At 37.9% G+C, this 17,342-nt stretch overlaps 1 protein-coding gene across 1 annotated transcript in view; it reads left to right on the forward strand.

Annotated features, from left to right (window-relative positions):
- Positions 1-1,900: 1,900 nt before the first annotated feature.
- LOC131428304 (histidine-rich protein PFHRP-II-like) overlaps positions 1,901-17,342 on the forward strand; it is a 31,152-nt gene continuing 15,710 nt past the window's right edge. Inside the window, exons 1-2 of the mRNA XM_058592151.1 lie at positions 1,901-2,057; positions 2,360-2,838. Of these exons, the coding sequence (XP_058448134.1) occupies positions 2,046-2,057; positions 2,360-2,838 (491 nt within the window). The 5' untranslated portion in view covers positions 1,901-2,045. The remainder of the gene's footprint in view (positions 2,058-2,359; positions 2,839-17,342) is intronic.

Below are 17,342 nucleotides of genomic sequence, written 5' to 3' on the forward strand. Positions count from 1 at the left end.
GCACATGTACCAAATGTGGGAATCGATACTTTTTGAATAGCACAGCACGAGGTATTGTTCAATCCGGTTGCCGTCTAAGTCTAATTTCGAGAATTTTTTTGCAGCCTTACTTTTTCAAAACATTTCCGAGCAACGCCGGGTAATTCAGCTAGATTGGAATAAAAAAGTATTGTGCTCAGATTTTCACAAGCAAGTCTTCACAAGTTACCGGAAAAAAAAACACCGAAAACTGGTTTCCGTATTCAGCATTCAAATATTCAAGATAATTGCTTTTGTTTAAAGCTCTATTTTTTTTCATTATGCAACAATAAATGAGATAATATCATCCCTCTGTATACTAAATTTGATGATTATAAAAAAATGAAATGATTTGACAAGCGATTTGCTTGTGATGAAAGAAAACATTAATACCCAGGGAGAAAATGAACTAACTATCAACTAAGATCTTCAATTGAGATGCAGACATCGCTCAATTCACCGTAAGACGTTTGATAACGGATCTACGCACTTACGTCCATCTTTGCGACAGAAACCCTAATTAGTAATCTTAGACCAGTTTTGAAGTGACGTGAAGGTCAAATAACTTACCTAATTTGAAGGACTTTTCGGGTGACTACTCGAAAACAAACCGGTTTCACCGGCCCTTGCCCAATTTCTGTAATTATAGTTCCATTCCAATCTGACACATGTCATTTGATCTGTCAAAAATCGAAAAAATAAATTAACTTCCCGAGCAGAAATATTGCATCACTCACCGTCGTTTCTTACACAAATGTGAGCAAAAATAAAAGAAAAAAAAAATAAAAACATTTGCATTACATTATCATTGCGGAAAGCGAAAGCAAGGTCAGGGCGACTCCGGCACGACGTTTCCCTTTCGATAAAAGATTAATGATGAAAAATACCGGATCGGCTGTGTTCAGCTTCCCATTTACATTCGGTGTATTATTACATGCTCGAACACGCGTACCTTCCGTCGGTCCTACGGTGGTGTTGCCGGGGTAACGCATGCACATATGTTATGCAGAAAATAATAACAGTAATAATAATAATAATAATAAACAAGACTCCTCCTTAGCTCGGTGATCTCAACGCCTTGGAGAGCGAAGTAAATTGAAACGTTTGTCGCAGCGGCTGGTGACGGGTGAAGATCTGCAATCGGTGATTGCTTGGATCGCACCGGAGTCAGGTTTGCACTACTCTGGGACCTGTTCCTGGTATTTCGCTTTCGGCGCCTTTACGAATTTTACGGAACCATTCCCAAACAGAACCGGATCCGAAAGTGTTTTCGATGCAATAATCGAGAATAACCAGAAATTGTTGCGGTTGGACCCCTCCCCCGTCACTTGGTTTTCAGCAGATCGGGTTGCCAAAGTTCTCGTGCGACCACTTCGTCCGTCCGTCCGTCCGTCAGTGTGGTGGCGATAATTTGGTTGAGTGAGTACCAACCACCTGAGCGGGGATTATTTCGATCGATCGATCGTTGGTTTCCGAGGGTGAGGTAGAGAACCGAGGAGGGGAAGGGCAGGGGGTGTTACTTGCATGCCTTCTTGGGCTACTGAGCTCGGTTTAGTTGATTGTTTTTTTCTTTTTTTAATATGTTAAATTCGTACTTCGCATTAGCGGCGGCGGCGTCGGCGGCGGCGGGTAGGCGAGAAAGAAACCGTCTCAGCAAAAGCAAAAGCAAAAGCAACAGTAGGCTGTGCGTGTATGGGTGTTACAGTTTTCCATCCGGATGGTGGCGCGAGTTTGCAAGCGAACTCGAGCAAGCAAGTGATCGTGATCGTTGTTGGTTGGCTCGGGTGGAGACGGGGGCGGCGTAGAGTGCCGAGGTGTGGCGATCTCTCGGGCCTCTCGGTTCGGTTTTGTGTTCTTTGCCGGACCGAGAAAAAGTTTTTCCCAACCCAGAGTCGCGTATAAAACCGTGTCCCTTTGCATTGTTGAGGCACAGTTTGCAAACAGTCCTGGTTGAGTACCACCAAGGAGGTTTCAAAGCACTCAATAGCTCCGGTCAAGTGTTCTAAGAACCAACAGAAAATTTCAAAATGAAAGTCTTCGTAAGTAACTTGTGCGGTTGTTGTTTGTGTATGGAAAGTAAACTTCGAAGTTTGGCAACAGGAAGTGGCTTCGGGATATCGAAGGAACTGTGATTCGTCCAGCAAGTGTTTGGTGAAAATATGATCGCTAGTTTCGGGTTGAAATTCAGTAGTGTTAAAGAATGATTCCAAATTTACCGTGTACTTAGTTTTTAACCAAGCCATTTCATGAACGGCCAGATTTCCAAAAGAACTCAAATCTTAATCCTATGTCTCGAGCGTAGCCTAATCGGAACCGTTTCTCAAACTGTTTCTCCCGACAGATCGTAGGATCCGTTCTGCTGCTGGCTTCGGCCGCTTCCGCTTCGTACTGGAACTACGTTCCGGCCGACACCCCGGAGGTTGCGCACGCCAAGGCTCAGCATTTGGCCGCTCACCAGGCCGCCCGTGGACTGCACGGTGCCGGACCGATTGACACCCCCGAAGTTCAGCATGCCAAGGCCCAGCACTTTGCTGCTCATGCCGCTGCCCGTGCCGGACATTCCATCCCTCATCCGGCTCCGGCTTGGCATGCCGCTCCAGCTGTTCATGCTCACGCTTGGCACGGTGCCGGAGCATGGCACGGACCTCAGCACATTCCGGTGATCCACAATGGAGTGCCGGTTGAAACCCCGGAAGTTCAGCACGCCAAGGCCGCCCATCTGGCTGCTCTGCACGCCGCCGGTGCCGGATCGCACTGGTCCCCAGCCGGACACGAAGATGATGGTTCCTACAAGCCCCACTGGGACGCTCACAATTACTAGGTACCTTCCCCCCAATGGATCAGCCCAATTAGCACCGAAATTCCCCCATTCCACGAATGCCAAACCCACCATATAGCCCTCAAAATACTCCAAAATTAGCTAGGCCTTAGAAAAAACCCTAATTTTACACTGAAATGCGCAAGAAAACGGTCGAATACTCATCATCACTGCCTCTTGCAATTGTCTATTGTAAAAAGTATTTCAAACGCTAGAGCTTCGGAAGTCGCAAGTATTAGTAGTCAATTGGTCCGCTTACAGGGCGGAACGTGATCAACGCAGATCAACGCAGAATGAGCGAATGAACAAAAAAAACTGATAAAATCAATATAGTCACAATCAATAAGTTTCCTGCATGACAAAAAAAAAACACTATTGAGTGCGTTTCTGTCACGCCAACGGAAGAGTTTTCCCACCTACCGACATCAACAACTGCAGAGGTTAACATCCGCCATTCCTGGATTCCTTTGAAGAAAAAAAAACACCAAACATCCTGTTGTGAAGTGGATCCAAGGAACTCTCCATCCGGCCAACGGTGGGACTAGCTTTCGCAACAGTAAGATATCACAGTTTCATACAGCTCTCGCTCAAATTGTAACGTCTGCGTAGTTTTTTATTACCATAATTAAAGAGATATGTTATTGCAATCACTTTAAAAGTCAAATTATCATGTAGTTTTCATTTCTACTACTAAGGGTATTCCGAAAGAGACCATGAAAAAACGCCTATTTCCACTCAGTACCAGCTTGATCATCTTGTTCTGTTTAATTTTCGTCATCGATTAGTCAGCGCTTAACGGTTTATATTGAACTGCTATGCCACTTAGCAGTTCAACATTTTCATGTTTCATTTAATACTTTGAATTTTTCGGGTGTGCTTCTTCAAATTATAGCTTTGCCATTAAGCAAAATCATATACTTGATTTCGTAATTAGAAGTTGAAACCACCACACCCGAAAAATTTAAGTCATATGACATATGACAATAATGACACATATGACATAAAAATTTAGTATCCAAGAACGTGCCTTCAATGGTTGAGAATTTTTACTGTCTTCGATTGGAGGTAACCTACCGCAAAGACTATTACTTTATAACTACACACTTATGCTAACATAAACATATTATTTTCAATTTGAATTTTTCTTTGCCTATATTCAAATCAAATAAATGCTACACGTTTCAGTAAGATGACAGAGAACATCCATTGGTTCGATGAAACAAAGCGTGCAATCGAGAATGATCTTCAATAGACGAAACTCGCTCAACTGAAGCCATCATCGTTGAGTATTCGAATATAATTGGTGTACTGTGCCCGTGGGAAAGTTATCGCATAATATTTCTTAATGTTTACTGTCATGCCGTTTTCGTCACACCAATCCAGGATTCGGTCAATGTCCATTTGTAGAGCACAGCAATCCACAAGGCTTGTCATGATGCGGTAAATTTTGAGATCGTCAGCAAACATTGCATTAAATGACGACAACTCGCTGTGCAGATCGTTCACGAATAACACGAATAGAAGTGGTCCGAGATGGCTTCCTTGCGGTACACTCGAGGTAACGTTAAACGAATCAGAAAGTACAGTCGCACTTGATTGCTTCACCCACGGTAGATGGAAAGATGATCGTCAAAATCCGCTACAAGCTATTTCTTCTGCTTTAACAAAAACTGAGTTGAAATCCATTGTTTGATTACGGATGGATGTTTGGTCCTAGGAAATGTTCTGGATCGCTGATTCGGCCACTCAAAGCGGCTGTACTCGAACCGCAAAAAAAAAATGAAATAAATAAGTAAGATCATCTGAATTCAAAGAGCTTCAAAGGTTGAACGACTGTTTCGAACAGACATTTTCTGATTATTCCAGCTTGCTTGCATTTGAAGATTGTTTCAGTCTGATATGTCTCTAGTGCCATGATATGCTAAAAATTTAAATGTCTGTTTAAATTTTTGTCACACTTTTGCATTAAAAGATGGTTTTATATCCTTACGTGATCGTTTTTTTTTTCATTTAGAACTTTAAAATTCACCTTCATTTTAGGAAACATTTTCGCCTCGAGTTTTGAAGTTCGTCGTATTTCTGAATATTTACTAATTGATTCGTTTAAAAAAATTATCACTATTTAACGTAGTTACACCACTATTCAATGTTGGATGACTTCATAATTAGTAACGTTCACTTTTCACTTGTTTAATCATCGATTGAAAACTTTTATAATTACCCGTTAAACAAAAAAATCTTCAAAAATATGAGATGAAAATTTGATTGTTTGTGCACCTAATTTGTTCGGAGATGGCAAAACAAATTTTAACAAACTTGGATTCATTGGAATAGTTCCCATACTAAATTCCTGATTTTTTTATCTGACTTTCGGTTCCGGAGTTATAGGGTAAAATGTGCAAAAAAATGACAATATGTGTACTAACTTTTCTCAGAGATGGTAAAACCGAATTCCGCAAACTTTTTCAAATTCAAATGAAAGGTCTTATGATGCTTTACAAAACTACTGAATTTTGTCTGGATCCGACTTTCGTCTCCGGAATTATAGAGTGATACGTGTAAAAATTATAATTTTAAATTATTTACTCACTTTTTTCAGAGATGGCGTGATCAATTTTTATAGACTTAAGTTCAAATGAATGGACTTATTGTCCTTTACAAAACTTATGAATTTCAATTGGATCCCACTAGCGATTCCGGAATTATAGGTTAAAAATTAATTTTTTTACCATCATTGAAAAAAAAACGCAAAAGAATTAAAAATCGGTTTCAAAACTACTTCAATTGATAGTTTTTATCAGCAAACGGTCAAACAAACAGATTTCGGTTATTCTTTTAGTACCACAGTATATAATAGGATAGTATGATTGATAGAAGAAAGGCATTATTACCACAGACTAACAGACAGGACACTCAAATTAGATTCTTTAACCATATAAACGGTCATTTCGAATATTTCTTTAGTTGGGACAGTACTGGCATATGTCATGATGGCGCCACGTTACCCTATCAAAAACATCCTGTCTGTCATCTAGACTGTGTTTATTTTTTTCATTTACCAACCAAGTTGCCATTCATACAGAATTACCTGTAATGTATTAATTTGTATGCCTCCATGCGAATTTCATGCTGGATACAGATTTAATACATATTGCCAAAACTATATACAGAATTGTGCCTACTTCTCGTCCTCCAACGCAATACAAAATCGAACCCGTTTTGTAACAATATTTACTTGCTTCTGATCTGCCGCCACGTAATTTATGATGAAAATTACCAACACAATCAAAAATAGTCTAGATGAACAACATTGAGAAAAATTAATGTTTATCTTCCAACATCGCTAAAAAAGTTAAATATTTATCAACGTAATACAATAATTTTTTGTGACGATTCATTATCAAATATTTTGATGAAATCAGGCATCCCTGTAAGCAGCTGATCGGTGTTGACAAACGAGGGGAAACCAACTAGTAAAAAAACTTTTACGTAACACAAGGGGTGTACCGATAGTAAATAGTTTGCGCAGTACAATATAGGTGGAACTAGTGCATCACGAAAAATTATTTTTATAAGAATTTACTCATACTGTCATGTCTGTTAGTCTGTGTTATTACACTACTATCAGGTGTACAACTTTGCTTCCGCCGTTTTTTTCAAAATTAAAAGCTTTATTGCGAAAAAGTGTTTACAGATATACATCTGTTTATCTGTAAGCACTTTATATTCAAAGTATTGTCTGTCGCTAGCCACAACTTTCTCCCATCTTTCCGGCAATTTTCGGATCCCGGTTCGAAAACGGAATAGGTGGAAGTCAGAAGGGGCGACATCTGGGGAATACGGCGGGTGGGGCAAGACTTCCCATTTCAGCGTTTCCAGGTAGTGAGGCCTCGATGTCCCTCGGTTTCAACTCGTACGGCACCCAGTTTCCTTCTTTCTGAATCATGCCCAGGGCCTAAGACGTTTTAAAATGGCTTGCTGACTCACTCCCAACGATTCGGCAGGCTCTTCTTGGGTTTGGCACGAATCTTCATCAAGCAATGCTTCTAGTTGTTCATCTTTGAAGGTTTTTTCTCTTCCACCACCATGTTTGCCTTCGACATCGAAACCACTCCCGACACGTTCTTTTACTCAGAGCAGCATCACCGTAAGTTTCTGAAAGCATTCGATGGGCTTCAGCTGCACTTTTTTTGGAATTGTAACAGAAAAGTAAAACTTCCCGCAAATGGCGAGAATTGTGCACATAAACAGACATTTTCGAACGTGAATAATACGAAAACAAGAACAACTGTCACTGAAACGGCGATTGATAATTCTGTACAAACTCACTTTAAAGGCATTATCATCTATGTATTTTGACCAGCCTCAGCCGGTACAGCCACTTATCAGAAAACGGCAGAAGCAAAGTTGAACACCTGATAAGTGGATTAAAACAGGTTATTTGAATATGAATTAAAACAGAAATTGATTCAACCCTATATGTTGAAATTCAAAGCGATGACATATATGTTTTTATATGCCAAAAGATTGAATTTGAATTCTAGCTACAAGAAATAAAAATTGGAGCCTCAAATTTCCTCTCAATATTTAAAAATAGATATTTCCACAGAAATTTTAGAACATTAGAAAAACTCCGCATATCTTTAGAAATGCTAAATAAACAGTTAAGTACTCAGTTTTTGCAATGACTGAATAGAAACATTTATTAGAGAAGCCCAATGATTGAAAACATACAGAAAAGATGATTTCTTGAAAAAAGATACGCTTAGAGACGGGACTCGAACCTACGTTATTATACATTCTGTGCATACACGCTACCATTTCGCCACTCGAAGCCTTGTGATAGACACAGCTCTAAACCCCGACTAGGCATGATGAAGCGTACATCGAACATGGTTTACATCCTAGCCGTCTCACGACCGGTACCATACATCCAAACATCTTCTCTGTTCATCAAACACTACTCTTCTCACTCTATACTTATTTTGCACTTAAGCACTAAATAGGAGAATTAAGTACTTTGGGATTCTCATTGATTGATTTTGACATCCACAGCAAATAATTAAGAAATTTACAGATGACGCAAATCCACATATGACACAATTCATAAGAACGTAATCCATGAAACGACTGATTTTTACAAGAATAATATAAATATTCGTCAAACATACCCCGCCTCTCAAGTAAACAGCACTTAAAAATATGTCGGTTTCAAAAGACGTAAGTTTACACGATGTTCACGACGATTACAGTTTCTAGGTAAAATATTTTAATTTCAAATATCTGTATTTGTTTATACCAATCGATTAAATTTGGTACCAGGTAAATTTTGTAGAGTGAAAAGATGAAAAATAAATGAAATTATTAAATTAAGTTTATTTTAAAAAAAAACCTAAATCAAAAAATTTGTTATTGCCGTGATATTTAAAGCTAACATTTTATGTACACTGAAATTTTGAAGTTGCAGAAGTTTAGGGCACAAATGTGAAATTCAAAGCTAATATCCTTGTATTATTGTTTATCGATCGATTGAAGTAAGCAACTGAAAAAATAATCTCATATTTGCGTCAAAATCTCCAAAAAGTTGAGGATGTTCTGTAATTTTAGAACGGTTCTGAAATTAACGAAGAATGTAAAACGAACATCTATAATATTCTGTGTTCTAGTCGAATGAATTCGCCTCCAACTAAAATTTACAGAAAAATGATGGGTGGGTAACGTCAGAGTCATAACTGGAAGACGTGATTGCGAATAAAACTAGCATGCTTCTTCCACATTTCAGAAAACTTTTCTTCAGTTTGAGCCCGTTCTATACCTATTTGTTACAATCATAATAGAAATACAATAAAGTCGAATCTTACAAACAATTTCGAATAATTGAAAAAAAAATGATGTTGCTTTGAATTCCTTGTAAAGTGTCAAACATTTAATATTTTAAAATGTATATTTGAAATAATTTTCTTCTTGTAAAAAAGTGCCAAGTATTTCTAATATTCTTCTGTGAACATATCTATGTTTCAAGATATTTTGAGATAACTCCAAACTTAAATTTCTTGTACCTCTGATATCAAATTCGATTCATTGGTATATAAAAATACATATGCTATTGCTTTGAATTTCACAATTTTAACAAATAGTAAGTTTTCCACTACATATAACTAAAATTTTTATTATGTAATAAAAGATGTCACAGTCAGAGCTTAAAACTATCACGTTGGGCTGGTAAGCTGTTAAAATAACAAAAATCATAACAAAAAAGATTCTAGCGGGAACAAAATTGTAACAGATTTTGAAACGTTTGTATCACAATTATTATGGAATTTTTTTTTTTATTTAAAAGATATTTTATTCAGGCCTATTTGCGTACAAGCTTTACGTGGCCGATTTAGCTGAGTTTTTAAATAAAAGATTTTTTTTGTATTGTCCTCGTTGTCATCTTTTTTCTAGGGGGAGAGGAGCTTCCATTTCCCTCCTGCGAGGATTGAGGGGGAGTTTGTTCGTGGTTCGTCTCGTCATCCATTGCCGTGATATTGTTGTTGATTTCGTTGCTAGTTGCTGTAGATGCGCTTTGTTGTACATTGTTTGCAGTTGCTGGTTGGTTGGATGGTAAGCTGTTAACTGCAGCTGGTGTACTTTGTTCTATAGGGGCTACGTTGGATGGTTTCGTTAAATGGGATACTTCCCTGTTGTTGGTGACTGTCACAGGTGTACTGGGGTTGCTTGGGGTTGGTGTGAAGGAAGCACCGTTGTCCTTTGGTGTGGTTGTCTCCTTGTCCGGTTTATCTCGTGGCTTACCGAAGTGAACAGCTTTTTGGCAATATTGACATGTGGCCATCTGATTGTCATAGGTAACAAGTGATTTGCATGGTATTCTTGTATCCTGACCGAATGTCACATAAGAAGGTATAGGCCTCCTCAAGCGCATGCGTAACAAACGTACGCCATTTAGAATACCGGGAAAAAAATTCTTCCACTTTTCTTTTTCGATAGAGAGAATCTCTCCGTATTGGAACAAAGTTGCGCGAATATAAGGATCGATGACGCTTGAGGGAAGATCATGCACACGCACTTCTATAGCACTATCTTTCATATATACTGGAATGTTGTACTTAATGTTCTCGCGCTCCACATAGTGCACATTGTTATTGTTTTGTGCGAATTGAATTGCATCCAACTCTTTATAAAACTGGATGTAAACAACATTATTCGTCTTATTGCATTGAAGTAAATGCACACATTTAATGTCAAGATGCATTTGCTCCTTAAGCAAACCTTCAAGTTCTCGTATCGAAGATCGAATTTTGCTTTGTCTGAAGTCAACAATAATTGTATTCTTTCGTACCGGCGGCAGCTTTTGTTCGTTTGGTTCACTCATTTCGAGATCGTTCTATTGTTCACTACACAATACTGTACTTGGTTTCTTCTGTCCCGAACGTAAGCGGTTTTGGTTAATCGACTGACTTGGATGAGATGTGAAACCGAACTGTATTATTGAATTTGATATAACTACAGAAGCCCAAAAGTAGAAATTTATAACAATAGTTGTAATAAATTAGATAGCAAATTTACCACAGAAAAACTATATCATAGCTAACTTTTAGCATCGTTTCAATAAAAAATTATTGATTTTTTTCATTAAATGAATAATTTATTTAGTGATCTGGTTTCTTCTTTTAGTTTTACATTGCTAACATACGGTGATTTTGTTATTACATTGTTAACATACGGTTTAGCTTTCAACTTTTTTCATTTGTTAAATATCTCAAAATAACACAAATTGTTATACACACACACAAAAAAAACCTATTTTAATCCACCTAGTGGTGTAATGATGCCTTTCTCATATTACTCATAACATCATAAATATAACCGTGAAATTCGCAAAAACAACTGTTTATTGAATAGAAAAAGGAAAATTTGTTCGGACCTAATCTCACAAACTCTACAAATCCTGTTTAACCTGTAGTTCCGGAACCGAAAGTAGTATCCACAACAAATTAAATAATAAGTTTGTGAAAATCGATTTGGCCATCTCCAAGAAAAGTGAGTGAGATCCTGTTTACAGTTTTTGATCACTATTTCCAATTCTTCCGAAACCGGATTCAGATAAACGGAATAGCCGAAGTTGGTTCGTTTACTACCAATAAATATGACCTACAAATTGGAACAGTTTTGAACGTAGTTAAACCTATACTTACTATCTCATGCTCTATTTCGATTAAACCAATTAAACGAAATCTAACAAACGAAGCGAACCCGTGTTTCTGTTACTTCTGCATATGTAAGTCAAGCTAAACAGCATAAAACATGTAATAGGATTATTATTTTTATTATTATTATTATTATTATTATTATTATTATTATTATTATTATTATTATTATTATTATTTTTATTATTATTATTATTATTATTATTATTATTATTATTATTATTATTATTATTATTATTATTATTATTATTATTAATGACATCACTACACAACGTGTACGAAATAGAACAAAGCACGCCTTGTTCGTTTTGTGTTTTCTTCTTCTTTCGGTGTTGTACATATTGTCACTCTATATGGCGATTTGAAAACTTTGACACTCATCGCCCTGTAACTGCGGAACCGGAAATCGGATCCGGATGAAATTTTACAGTAGCTTTAAAGACAGTATGAACTTTAATTCAAATCAAGGTTTGTGAAAATCGGTTCAAGCATCGCAGAGAAATCGAAATGAATTTAGTTTTAGGAGTTTTTCTTCTCCACTTTCGGTGCTTTCGGAACAGGAAAAGAGGGTACCAGTAGTGCCGAATTAAGCTTTTATGCTCACAAACTAACAAGCTCTGCAAACTAGAAGAATTTATCAGACAGTTTTATGGGATTTGTACCAGTCATTAACCATCGTTCGTGTAAAAATTCTAATGAAATTGGTAATTTTTCACTTATCACGCTGTAGTTCCGGAACCGAAAATCGTATTCAGATAAAATGTTCTACAAATTTTTAGAATATTGAAAGACCTTTCATTTGAATCTTAGTTTGCGAAAATCGCTTAAGTAGTTCCAGAGATAATTGAGAGTAAACATTTTCTCAAATTTTCACATATTACCATATAACTCCGGAACCGGAAGTCGGATTCAAATGAAATTTAATAGCAGGCTATGGGACCATAGTACCTTTTATTTGAATCTTAGTTTGTGAAAATCGGTTCAGCCATCTCTGAAAAAAGTGAGTGCATATTTTTTTCATTTTTTTGGTACATATCATCCTATATCTCCGGAACCGGAAGTCGGATCGGAATGAAATTCAATAGCAGGCTATGGGATCATGTGACCTTTCATTTGAATCTTATTTTGTGAAAATCGGTTCAGCCATCTCCGAGAAAAGTGAGTGCATATTTTTGTTACATACACACACACACATACACACACACACACGGACGGCCACACACACACAGACATTTGCTCAGTTCGTTAAGCTGAGTCGAATGGTATACGACATTCGACCCTCCGGGCCTCGGTTAAAAAGTCGATTTTCACAGTGATTGCATAGCCTTTCTATATGAGAAAGGCAAAAACTGAATTTTACAGATGACTTAATCCCTCATACGATGTAATTCATAAAGACTTAATTTGTCAAATGACGGAAAATCTCATTTGTAATGACTTAATGTTAGATGAGCTTGAATTTTACTGGTTTCGACTGTAACATGCGTTCTGCTAGCAGGTGCGACTGTATGAATTTAAATACACCTTTTACCAGCTAAGCAGATGTATGCTCTGTGGCTCGGTCGATTAACAGACATACTTGCGATCCAATGATTCTCGGTTCAAGTCGCGATGGTTTCTCTAAGTATTCTATTTTTTTATTTCAATGAATTTCGTGTATGGAGTTTTAGACACAATATTGAATATTCTTCCACGTAAATTTGCATGAGCTGCGACGCTTCATTTATGTGCATCTAATAAGATGTAAAGGGTGATTTTTTAAGAGCTTGAGAACTTTTTTAAACAATAAAACGCATAAAATTTGCAAAATCTCATCGGTTCTTTATTTTAAACGTTAGATTGGTACATGACATTTACTTTTTGAAGATAATTTCATTTAAATGTTGACCGCGGCTGCGTCTTAGGTGGTCCATTCGGAAAGTCCAATTTTGGGCAACTTTTTCGAGCATTTCGGCCGGAATAGCCCGAATTTCTTCGGAAATGTTGTCTTCCAAAGCTGGAATAGTTACTGGCTTATTTCTGTAGACTTTAGACTTGACGTAGCCCCACAAAAAATAGTCTAAAGGCGTCAAATCGCATGATCTTGGTGGCCAACTTACCGGTCCATTTCTTGAGATGAATTGTTCTCCGAAGTTTTCCCTCAAAATGGCCATAGAATCGCGAGCTGTGTGGCATGTAGCGCCATCTTGTTGAAACCACATGTCTACCAAGTTCAGTTCTTCCATTTTTGGCAACAAAAAGTTTGTTAGCATCGAACGATAGCGATCGCCATTCACTGTAACGTTGCGTCCAACAGCATCTTTGAAAAAATACGGTCCAATGATTCCACCAGCGTACAAACCACACCAAACAGTGCATTTTTCGGGATGCATGGGCAGTTCTTGAACGGCTTCTGGTTGCTCTTCACTCCAAATGCGGCAATTTTGCTTATTTACGTAGCCATTCAACCAGAAATGAGCCTCATCGCTGAACAAAATTTGTCGATAAAAAAGCGGATTTTCCGAATGGACCACCTAAGACGCAGCCGCGGTCAACATTTAAATGAAATTATCTTCAAAAAGTAAATGTCATGTACCAATCTAACGTTTAAAATAAAGAACCGATGAGATTTTGCAAATTTTATGCGTTTTATTGTTTAAAAAAGTTCTCAAGCTCTTAAAAAATCACCCTTTAGAATCACAGGGTTTTTTTTAAGTGTGCATATCAACTATTGATATACTTGTGTTATGATTTTGTTATGTGCATCTGATCGGGATCCTATCAAACTGATTGATATGATGTCTGTAAAATATTTCACTAACTTTAAGTAACATCCACCGTACATCGGCCAACAGTGTTCGTTGTATACGACTACTCAATTTTTGGGTAGGTATGGTTTTTTTTTGCAAAATTGGGTACCCGCTACTCAGCTACTGTTCTAGGAAGTACTTCTTCATCGACTCATTTCTCAATATTTTCCACGAAAACATTACTAAATTTTCTAAGAGCACTTTGTCTGAGTGTGTTAGCCCAAACGAGGAAGTTCATTGTTTCGGATGAGTCGTAGACGAAAGCTACAGAAAACTATGAAATCAAACTCCTTACATAATCAGGAAATCTTTTCTTGAAAACAAGAAATGTTCTTTAAAGAAAATACACAACCTATGCAAAACGTGTTTAGCATCACGAGCATCCCGCTTGCTGCGATGTGTTTCCATTTTAACACACTTCCTTCCAACCAACCGTCTAAAACACCGAAACGCAAGTGTGAAAATGGATATCCGTGTCGATGTACTGGCAGCAAGGCAGGCAAGCAGGCGGGCAAGTAGGCGCAGATGGTCAGTCGAATTTACGATCGTTTGCAGTTTGCTACTTTGCACATGGATGTAGTACCTGACTGACAACAACAGTAACAACAACATCGTAAGCGGCGCCGTTGCTGCTGTTTTTTGGTGCGAGGAAGAAGGTGTGTGTGTACGCAACAACTCATCGATCAGCCTGAAGCAACAACAAATCGGATCCAATTTCATGGAAATTGACGACCTTGCCTTTCCCTTTCGATTGCCACCACCAACCAACCAACCAACCAACGAACCAACGAACCAACGAGACGCGTTTAGGCTTCGTGCAGAGCGGCTTCATTCGCCGATGGAGAGGAGCCTTTTACACGTCTGTTGTTCGGCGGAACCGGCGGCTTACGGCTTGCTAGCTAGCCGCTGTATGTACCGGGTTTTGTGAATGAAATGATTTAATGAATGGGTGTTTGTTAACGGTGCTTGATTAGTGCGTCCGTCCGTGTGGAAATTGAGAGCGGTGATTGAGGAAATTTGGGTGACTAGTTGCACATCCTTACCATCCTTGGTGGTGCTACATTGAAATTCTGTCCGCTGTGATCTATTGTTTCTATCGGGCGCTAGCCTAGACAGTCTGTTTAAGCATCGAACCCGTCAAGAGGATGGTTGCTTTTTTTTGGAAACCGTCAAGGGAAATGTAACACAAAGTGAAAAGCTTTCCTGCTACGATTCAAACTACAGCAATCCACAGTAAATGGTTTTTTTGTGACTAAATTGTTTTTATTACCGGCTATATCCATTCGCGATAAAACGGTATTAAACACCTTCCAGCGAATCGACGGCATGTTACTAACACGGTCATATTTTACGGTATGGGTAAAACTTTTGCATGAAAAGTAATGTAATCAACTTAGGTGATCGAAATTAAAGATTTAAACAACTACTTGCACTGGACTGAAAAACTACTGAAAATTTAAATGCATACCTCTACTTGTTCATCGAATATCTCGACTTTGAAGGCTTGTATCATAAATCTACCGTGACAAAGTCTAGATAATTTAGTTTAGATGCGATTAGTACATAAAAACATATATGTTATCGCGATAAACACAAAGTCTTGTATTTTTCTGTGAAACAAAGTCAGTTTCAATGTATCCGCCATTTTTTTCGCTTTGGTTTCCTGATAGCATTCTGAAAAAGGAGAGAGAAATAAAATTGGCTTGACAAGGCTGCCAAACACACAGACATTCAATCTTTGTGAAAGTTGAATATTTTTTTTCATTGTTCATTGGAATCATGTAATGTCCAACCCTTACGATAGATTACTGTGATAAAACTTCTCATCAAAATAATAAAATGTATGCTGGCAACCCGGTACAGTTTGCTCATATACGAGAGAGTACAAGAGAAATACGATGCGCAAAGAGAATTGAGCGAGCCACGTGGTAGATTTAAAACTCAACGCGCGACCCTCTCTCCTCAGACCTTAATGAAGAAATTAGGGTACTTATTTTTTTTAGTCAGGGAAACTCTATTCAGCTCGGCAAACTTTTGCCTGCATTTTTGAGGCTAAGTTGGACTTATCTTCATTCAAACTTTTTCAACTCTGATTCACTTTGTCTTGAATTTTTTGTGTTGTCCATTCTGCGCTGTAACACAACCACTTTGTCGTTTGACAGTTCGACACTGTTTTGACAGCATAATCGAAAAACCAGTCACATATAGGTAAAAATTTATACAGGTGAAAAATGCACCGAAGAAGTCGTGTATTAATACAAATTATTAGAATGATTAAAATAGGATTGGCATTCGTCTATTTGCATACGATGATCAGTACAAATTTTATAAAGTTATAAACCCAGCATTGATTGCAATTTTTCATTTTTTTGATGCACAGAAACTTTCAGAAGTTCAGTAGTATCGTTTCTGATTTTTTAGTAATATGTTGAGTCAAAAACAAAAAAATGTGTTATAAGGAGTGTATCGAAAATAAGCTATCCACATACATTTGTGTTGTACGCATGTATCTGTGATGGTTTTTTATGCTCAGATCACAGCATGCTGTGCGTTTGGCTGTCAGCTTTCATTTGTTTACTTGTTTGTGCGGTTGAAATTATGCGTTTTCAAAATGTCGCGTATTGAAAAGCAAGTGAAAATTAAGGTTCTCGGCACATGGCTAAGTGAGAAGAGTATAACTATGCGAAAATTGACGAAGCGGTCTGGAATGCATCATGCCAATGTTTAAACCATCATTAATAAGTTTGGGGAACGCTATTATTTGGATGAGCTACCAGGAAGAGGCAGAAAACCCGGTGCTTCCAACCCGAAACTGGACCAGAAAGTGGTATCTCTAATCATGAAGAATAATACGTGATTTGGCCAAAAAAGCAGGAACGAGTGTCGGAATGATCCAGTGAATCAAGAGACGAAATTACCTGAAGACCTACGAAATCTGGGAATAAAGTGTAGAACAGAAGAAGCGAGCAGCAACAAGGGCCCGGAAATTGTGTTCGCGTCTTTTGCAGTGTCCGGATTCATGCGATCCGGAATGGACGATGAGACTTAAAAACCATTCCAGATCCACAATACTCTACTGTCGTCGTTGAGGAGGATGTGAGCGATGCGGACAGGTCGATTTAAGTGGATAAATTCGGTCGAAAGGAACTGGTATGACAAGCAATATGTTCCTGTGGTTTGAAGTCAACCATTTTTTACACTACCGGAACTCTAAATGCAGATATCTATCGATCTGAGTGTCTCCAGAAGAGATGATGACGGCCATTTTACAATCGAGAAGCAAATGTCAAAATCAATCTGTAAGCACGATGCTTGTTGAGGTCGAACTTAGCGACTTAGCGTACTCAACAAATTGATACTCTAATTTCAAAGTGATAGTTTATTATGATGAAATTGGCACCACTTAAAATCAAAGTTAGCGTAACTATGGAAACTGTAATTTCCATGATAAACAATTGCACTTCGTTGATATGTTAAGGATTTGTTGATACGATGAAAACGAAAATT

Source organism: Malaya genurostris, chromosome 1 (assembly GCF_030247185.1).
Source record: "Malaya genurostris strain Urasoe2022 chromosome 1, Malgen_1.1, whole genome shotgun sequence".
NCBI lineage: Eukaryota > Metazoa > Arthropoda > Insecta > Diptera > Culicidae > Malaya > Malaya genurostris.